The following is a 9,459-nucleotide window of genomic DNA, read 5'->3' as shown; positions in this document are numbered from 1 at the left end:
AGATGATCATCACATCAGATGATGACAAATCTAGTCCGACTCCTGTCCTTACTAAGCACTAGCTAGTAGTCCTAACTTCCCTCTCATGACCAGTCTCTCTCCTTAGCTCAGTCTGACAGCTCATGACTGACTACTGACCTGCTGTCACTTGCTTTCCTAATTTTGAGTGCAGGCAGCATAGAAGCGTTGCTGTGGATCATGTGGACACAGCCACCCAACCTTGCAGTTAAAAAAAAAAAAACTGCCCTCCCCGCCCCGGGAAGTTTAAAAGTTTTTAATAAGTGATGTGTGTGCTAAAAAATTACACTTGCGCTGGCCGCATGGTCTGATAACCCTCAAAACGGGACAAAATGAATATTTTTAAAGAAACGACGGGACGGGGGAAGAAACATAAAATAACGGTACTGTCCCTTTCAAAACGGGACGTATGGTCAGCCTAGATAAAGGTCTACTTTCCCTAGCAAGCTCATTTCATTGTGTTATAGTTCAATTAGCAGAAACATCTATTTCATATACAAAAATAAACCAAAATGACAATTACCATACATTTTGAGCTGTGCATCTGGTATAAGAAAAATCATTGGAAACACATTAAGGGGAAACCAATTTTACAGTAGACTGTCCATTTAAACACATTTGATTGTGTCTTTTAACATTTATCAAAAAGAAGGGCAACAACAGCTTGGAGTATTTACCCAGATGATGCCAGAAATACATAGAGTTCCTGCACAGCTCCAAGTTGTGATAACTCATATTTTGTGTAGCCTACACCTTAATCATAGCTGAGAGTAATGCAACTATCTGACATTTTTAAATGTTTTCAAAGATGAACATTATAATCACATTTCTGCTGTCAGCAAATTACTAAAAAGTGATGGAATCTGGGGTATATGTGATAATTTAAAGGATAGGAAGGTCAAAATTAAAGGGACAGGCTAGTCAAAATTAAGCTTTCATTCATTTTGACAGTTTTTTACAGCGAGACAGCACTAGTTCATGTGTGCAATATAGATAACATTGTGCTCACTACCGTGAAGTTACCTAGGAGTCAGCACTGATTGGCTAAAATGCATTTCTGTCAAAAGAACTGAAACAAGGGGACAGTCTGCAGAGGCTTAGATACAAGGTAATCACTGAGGCAAAAGTTATATTAATATAACTGTGTTGGTTCTACAAAACTGGGAAATGGGCAATAAAGGGATTATCTATCTTTTTAAACAATACACATTTTCAAGTAGACTGTCCCTTTAAACTTACATAATTGAGATAGAGCATGTGATTTTAAGACATTTTTAAATTTACTTCGGTTATCAAATTTACTTTGTTTCCATGACATCCTTTATCAAAAAGTATATATGTACATATCCTAAACAACAGCAATGCACTACTGGGAGCTAGCTGGTGATTGGTGGCTACACACATTGATCTCTTGTCATTGACTCACCAGATGTGTTCAACTAGTTTCCAGTAATGCATTGCTTCTCTGGAGCTGACTTTAACTATGTTTTTAATCCCTTTGCAGGGATTAATCACATAATTATATACAAGCAATAATTACATGCTTTAACATATTAGAGCATTTTCTTTTTGCACTTTTATATCCCTTTACGGCTTTTTGATTTATGTCAGCTACAAGTATAATTATCCTTTCCTACTGAGTCGCTTTAAAACCCTAGTAGTTACACTTTATTATGTATCAGACCTGTACAATCTTGATTTTATTTCCTGTTATACCCTTTACTATGTTTGATAGGAAAGTTATTATATCTTACATCTTTTTATCTGCATGAATTAATCAATTGCATTGCATTGACTGTTTTTACGTGCTTCTAAGCAAATATGCCCCATTGTATACCAATCACAATCAAACCAAAAAATATTGTAGCGGAAACCCAGTTTTGGCTTTAACATCTAGGGCCTGATAATCTAACGCTCTCTGGTCTAGTGAGACTTTATAAGAAGTCTCATCATTACTGCAAGGTTCCTCAAAGAATTTTAGAAAAGCAAATTTGATCTTGATAGCTGTTTATCTGACTATGCAGGGTTCTGGGTGTAAAGGAGAAACATATATAATATTTTACTATAATGCTCACAAAAAGCCCAAAAGATTGTGTGTGATCTCTGCCTGTGCCAGTGTGTTTTTAATGATCAGGCACCTCAAGAAAATATTTATTTTACATGGGCCCTGGTGAGCTGCATACATAAATACACCTATTTTACACACATAAAGAAGAAATAAAGAACATGTATAAGACATGATCATACACGTCTGTCCGTACACTCATTCCTCCCCTCCCATCCTCACAGATACACTTCTCCCACTGCAATTGTTTATAAGATTAAGAGCACTCAGAGCGTATCTTTCCTTTGCTAAAGGAAAATGAGAACCAACCAGATAGTGAAGTATTCCCTTTTCGTATCCTGCTATATATTTTGGGTAAGTTTAACCTTTCTTTATTCAGATATATGGTTTAATCTCAGGTAACCAGGAAATCCCACACAAAATTACACAATACGTTATATAAAATATTTTGCAAATAGTCAAGTAGAACTGCATGCTGCCTACTGAAAAGAGTATCATATAAAACAGGGATGGCAAACTGGCAGCCCATGGACCACATACGGCCCTCTGCTCTAGTTTTTAACACCCCCCAGAAAAAAAAACAGAACTAAGAACGTGTAACATAGTTTTTGTGGCCTAGGATAAAGCAGTTCTAAAAATTCACTCAAAAGAGCCCTCTGAAGAAAAGAACAGAGAGAGCCCTGTGCCAATATTGATCTACAGTGCCCATTTATTAGGGAATGGGCAATCACTGATAACAAATATCTCATGTGCCACAAGGCAAACTATTTATTTTGTTGATCTTTTACCTCAGACATTAAAGTAATTTTATATGCATAATGTATATTAGCAATGACGCTGTTAATTGCAAAAGATTGTCATAGAAATGTTTTAAGAAAATGTAAAATTATCAGGAAAACCAATGATAGTACAACATTGTTTTTTTGTACTACAGGTAATTATACCTTTTTATTGGGAATTTTATTTTGACATTTATGTCTATTTAAAACTGGGCTAGAATGGGCTTCTTAATCATGTAAGTGTGATAAAAACTCCTTTTGGTATTGCATAGTGGAATTGTGTTAGTGTGTAGAGGTTGTATAAGATGTCTTTAATGAAGAGAGGTTGTTTCTATTGTAAAATTTGCTTCATTCTCTTGGTATCCTTTGTTGAAGGAAAAGCAGTGCACTACTGGGAGCTAGCAGAACACATCAGGTGAAACAAATGACAAGAGGCTTATATGCAGTCACCAATCAACAGCTCCCTGTAGTAGTGCATTGCTGTTCCTTAGTCTACCTATTTATGCTTTTCAACAAATGATACAAAGAGAATGAAGTAAATTAGATAATAGAAGTAAATTGGAATGCTATTTAAATTTTACATGCTCCATCTGAAAAGAAAAAAAATGGTCTTCATGTCCCTTTAATGAATGTCAGAAATGGTGAGGGAGAAAAGTTTGAAAGTCAGATGCTACGTATTGAAGGTAATAATATATAATGATTCAGAAAGCAGAAAGGGCAGTGCTGGGATTTGCTTATTTACACATAATAATACATACACATCCCCTTTCCTCTCTCTGACCTCTCTTTCTCTCTTACTCTAGCTACTACATCTTTGCAAGCCCCCCAAAAACTGCTACCTTGCAGGAATTTAAATGATTTGGATCTCACAGACTTTTCCACTCAACTGAATCCTCTGCTCTCCAACATTTCATTCCTCTCTTGCCTAAACCTCGTGGCTTTACAGTATAATTCGGCACTAAAATCAACACTTGACAAAACTGCACCCTCCACTCTTTGACGTACATCAATCACTCAACGGCAACTGTGGCACACCAATCAGACCAGATATCTTCAGCGATGTTCACGTCTGCTGAACGGCAGTGGAGGAAATCACACACCTGTGCTGTTTCTGGCATTATAAATTCATCCTTAAGTCCTACAACTCTGCACTCAGCCTGGCCAAACAAGTCTATTTCTCCTCCCTTGTATCATCTCACGCATCCAACCCCAGAAAGCTGTTCTCAACCTTTAAAGGGACAGTCTACACCAGAATTTTTATTGTTTAAAAATATAGATCATCCCTTTATTACCCATTCCCCAGTTTTGCATAACCATCACTGTTATATTTATATACTTTTTACCTCTGTGATTACCTTGTATCTAAGCCTGTGCAGACTAGGCCCCCTTATCTCAGTGCTTTTGACAGACATGCAGTTTAGTCAATCAGTGCAGACTCCTAAATAACTCCATGGGAGTGAGCACACTGTTATCTATATGACAAACATGAACTTGCACTGTCTAACTGTAAAAAACTTTTAAAAAGCTCTGAGCAAAGAGGTGGTTTTCAACGGTTAAAAGAAATCAGTTTGAGCCTACCAAGGTTTAGCTTTTCAAAAATACCACCAAGGGAACAAAGCAAATTTGATGATAAAAGTAAACTAGAAAGTTGTTTAAAATTGCATGTCCTATCTGAATCATTAAAGTTTAATTTTGACTAGACTGTCCCTTTAACTCCCTTTTACGTCCGCCTGCACCCCGCCTACTACCAACCTCACTGCTCAGACTATTGCTCATCACTTCAAAAATAAAATTGACATCATTAGAAAAGATATCTGCACCTCACACCCCTCAAACCTAGCAATCCTACCCACCCCTTCTATTAACAAAACTCTATGCTACTTCCCTCCTGTAACAGAGGAAGAAGTCTCTGTACTCCTATCCTTGACTCATCTCAAAACCTGCCTACTTGACACTATTCCTTCACAACTTCTTCCCTCTCTCTCTGCTTCACTAACCCCTAGCCTAACTCATCTCTTTATCCAATCTCTCACCGCTGGCACATTTCAAGCATGCGTCAATCATACCAATCCTAAAAAAGCCCTCGCTTGACCCCTCCACCCCTTCTAATTATCGACCAGTCTCCTTCCCTTTGCTTCAAAATTATTGGAATGACTAGTCTACAATCAGCTAACTCAATTTCTCACAACTAACTCCTTACTTGATCCACTACAATCTGGTTTCCGGCCTAACACTCAACAGAAACTGCTCTTACTAAAGTAACAAATGACCTGTTATCTGCTAAGGCAAAAGGCCACTACTCCTTACTAATTCTTCTTAACCTGTCTGCTGCCTTTGACACAGTTTACCATCCTCTCCTACTCTAAATACTACATTAATTTGGCATCCGAGACACAGCCCTCTCCTGGTTTGCCTCATATCTCTCAAAACGCTTGTTTTCAGTTTCCTTTAACAACATATCTTGTGATCCTATGCCTCTCTCAGTTGGAGTACCGCAAGGCTCTGTCTTGGGTCTCTTGCTTTTCTCTCTCTATATACATCCCCCTTGGAAAAATTATAGCCTCCTTTGGATTCCAGTACAATTTATATGCTGATGATACCCAAATCTATCTTTCCTCTCCTGATATCTCTTCCTCTTTACTCAACCAGATATCCAACTGCCTATCTGCAATTTCCCTTGGATGTCCCTTGGATGTCTTCACACTACCTCTAACTCAATCTGTCCAAAACTGAGCTGCTTCTTATTCCCCCCTCTTCGAGACATCCAACACCTGACATTTCTCTGATGTTTGGAGACTCTACTCTAAACACCTAACCCCAGGTCCACTGTCTTGGGGTTACACTTAACTCAGAACTCACAATCAACCCACAAATACAAGCTCTTACCAAATCCTGCCGTTCACACCTACGCAATATTTCCAGAATTCATCCCTTCCTTATTGAAAAAACTACAAAAATACTTTTTCGTTCTCTCATTTTGTCACGCATTGATTATTGCAATCAACTTCTAAATGACCTTCCAAAACACCACCTCTTCTCCCACCAATCTATTATGAATGCTTCTGCTAGACTCATCCACCCAAGTCGCTGATCTACATCAGCTGCTCCGCTCTGCCAGTCTCTACACTGGCTCCCCATACACTCCAGAATACAATTTAAAGTATTAACCCTAACTTACAAAGCACTCAACAGTCTAACTCCCAACTATATTTCCTCTCTCATTGTGAAATATTCCCCATCCGTCCTCTTAGATCAACCTCTGACCTACATCTCTCCACTCCTGTTATCTTGTCAGTATATGGCAGGGTTATAACATAATATATTTAACAATCTTTCTTTAAATTAAACCCTTAATCAATATACATATACTAGAAACCATAAAATTAATATAAATTCCTGAATTCTTTTTTTATTAGTTGATATCTATAAACACAATGAAATATATTTGTAGGAACCAGGATATGAATCAATACTATACACGTTTGAAACTATTGAAATATGCTATGCAAAGTTCATAAAAGTTGCCTTATTCACAATAGCCTCCCAAATCAGAGTTGCATTTAAAATATCACAACGAGACTCCAATATATTCAGCTACTAACATTGAAGCAATACACTCAGCTATTTAGATACAATTTATTCTAATACAATTCTAATTAGGACACTAAAAGTACATATATTCTTAATGTAAACAGTTACCTTAAATGTCCATTTATTTAAACTGAAATAAATTCTCAGTTACTTATAATTAAAACCAATTCTAAGATATATATATCTATATTTTTCAAAGATAAACAACTTAAAATTTAGGATTAGTTTAAAATATACAGGCTATGGCCCCTATTTAACAAGGTCTGGCGGACCTGATCCGACAGTGTGGATCAGGTCCGCCAGACCTCACTGAATATGGAGAGCAATACGCTCTCTGTATTCAGCATTGCACCAGCAGCTCACAAGAGCTGCTGGTGCAACGCCGCCCCCTGCAGACTCGCGGCCAATCGGCCGCCAGCAGGGCGGTGTCAATCAACCCGATCGTAGTCGATCGGGTTGATTTCCAGCGTTGTCTGTCCGCCTGCTCAGAGCAGGCGGACAGGTTATGGAGCAGCGGTCTTTGTGAAGGCCCCTATGAATACAAGCTAAAATACAAACTGCTCTCTTTAATCTATTACTTACAATTTGACTATGGTTTTACCAATTACCATTGTTTAAAATATATATTTTTTTTTTATAACAACCATACATCACCAGTTTGAACCAAATTGTAGTTCAATCTCCCAAAAACTTCTTTGTTTATCCAATTTGTCTCAGAATACCAAAATTGAGTTTTTGCATGTGGAAAAGAAGGTAGCTATTATGCCTTTTTTAACTGTAGGTAACGCAGCCAAGTTTTTAGCAGTCACAGTTTTTGCACACAGACAGCCTCCAGCCTTTTCTATGCTTGGGGTTTTTATCATGTGATATTACCCCACCCCTTTTTGTTTTGTACCATCACTGACAAATTGGATAGCCTTTACGGATCCTTGTCCCTTCTGATTGGACAAACTGGGATATATGGTTGTTAGAAAAAAATTCATCTTTGTTAACAACCAATTTCTTTTAGCTGTAATTCTTGCATCGCAACACTGGATTTTGGCCATCAGGGGTAACATGACAAACAAAACAGATTAATTCTTAACATTCATCTTTGCTACATTTCAAATATCTCCCATATAATGATCATTTTAAACATACTCTAATTTATTGCATTAATAAATTACAATATTAATCATAGATGGGGCAGTACCATATAATTTTTCTGATTTCCCTGATACCAAATACATTATATTTTTAACATTATATTATATCAAAGGAATTTATACTACTAACTATTAGCTTTAAATCCATTTAAGATGTCACCAGTATCCTGGCATTTATATACAAATACAGCCTATTTCATATTCAGTACTGCACTGCATCCCAACATGAATATAATATATTTCATATTTCTAATAAATCTTGAATGCCTGCAACTTGTCTATGGTCCATATTCATAGGACATCTTGTTATTATATGTCTGAAAAATAAAGAGATACAGAGGTTATTATTCTGACACAGTTAAACATTTTAGACTGACTAAAATAGTCACCTATCAAGCTTAGCAAATCTTCATATAATATTAGAAAATTAGACAATCTCCCAAATTTCTATAATCATATATAATATGTTGTCTGACTATATATATATATATATATATATATATATATATATATATATATATACAGGTGACCCTCATTTTACAACGGTTCAATTTACACTGTTTCAGAATAACAACCTTTTTTCCAGTCATGTGACTGCTATTGAAAAGCATTGAGAAGCAGTGCATTTATTAAAATAGCCAGTAGGTGGAGCTGTCCGCTTGTGTTGCAGCAAAGCCAAGCAAGCTGAAATTAGTCAGTTTAACCAGACCTGAGCTATCGAGCAGATTTCAAAGGAACAAGATCTTCCTGTCTATAAATCAGTCCAGATTGGAATGCATAGAAAGAACTGTTTGCAGAAAAATGCAAGTGAAGTCTGTGTTGTGTGATTATTTTATTAGGTTTATAATGCTGTTTAGCAAATGTTTTTGTTCATTTAACTTAGTTTAATTATATATTCTGTGTTGTGTGATTATTTTATTAGGTTTATAATGCTGTTTAGCATTTCAAGTCTTAATTTCAAAGCTTTAAAAATAATCTATTAGGTGTTACTTATGACAATTTTGAGAGGGGCCTGGAACCTATCTCCTTCACTTCCCATTGACTTACATTGTAAACTGGGTTTCAATTTACAACGGTTTTGATTTACAACCATCCCTTCTGGAACCTAACCCCGGTGTAAACTGAGGGCTACCTGTATATATATTCATTTGATTACCTTGACTACATGAAGATATTATTTATTTTGCAAGATTTATTTATTCTTATTTATGCCATACAGAGACTTTATATGTCAATTTGTCTGTTCTCTGTACATGGGAAACTCAATAGGGGATCATTTAACTTGTGGTTGTTAAAAATTACAGTCCCTGAGAATGTTTGTGTTTTCAACTCTTCTCCAGATGGATCGGCTCCTCACCTTGGCAGGAAATCCATATATGGGCATATATTTTTGAGGCTCCAGCATGCTAATTTCCACTTCCTTGAAATTTTAAACATCTCATCAGGTCTTAAATTAAAAGTTTTAGACATTTACGTCCAATTTTTTTTCATTATTTATTGCCCCATTGCTTTTGCCTCTTGCCTTTTTCTAAGTCAGAGGGCTATGCTATTTGCATTTTTTCCCATTCCTGAAACTGTCATATAAGGAAATTGATAATTTTGCTTTATATGTTGGTTTTTTCTTTTACATTCTGCAAGATGTCTCAATCTGATCCTGCCTCAGAAGTATCTGCTGGAACTTTGCTACCTGACATCGGTTCTACCAAAGCTAAGTGCATTTGTTGTAAAATTGTGGAGATTATATCTCCTAATGTCATTTGTATTAGTTGTCATGATAAACTTTTACATGCAGATAGAGTGTCCATTAGTAATAGTACATTGCCAGTTGCAGTTCCTTCAACTTCTAATGTACATGATATAC

The 9,459-nt window shown here is 36.4% G+C and overlaps 1 protein-coding gene across 2 annotated transcripts in view; it reads left to right on the top strand.

Annotated features, from left to right (window-relative positions):
- The first annotated feature begins 2,302 nt into the window (after window positions 1–2,302).
- LOC128649552 (tetraspanin-33-like) overlaps window positions 2,303–9,459 on the top strand; it is a 107,577-nt gene continuing 100,420 nt past the window's right edge. For both annotated transcript variants that reach the window (XM_053702896.1, XM_053702895.1), the window contains exon 1: window positions 2,303–2,437. In XM_053702896.1, coding sequence (XP_053558871.1) covers window positions 2,381–2,437 — 57 coding nt within the window. In that variant the 5' untranslated portion in view covers window positions 2,303–2,380. The remainder of the gene's footprint in view (window positions 2,438–9,459) is intronic.

The sequence above is a fragment of the Bombina bombina genome, chromosome 2 (assembly GCF_027579735.1).
Source record: "Bombina bombina isolate aBomBom1 chromosome 2, aBomBom1.pri, whole genome shotgun sequence".
Classification (NCBI taxonomy): domain Eukaryota; kingdom Metazoa; phylum Chordata; class Amphibia; order Anura; family Bombinatoridae; genus Bombina; species Bombina bombina.
Note: the sequence above shows the minus strand (reverse complement) of the source record. Positions and strands in the feature narration are given on the sequence as shown.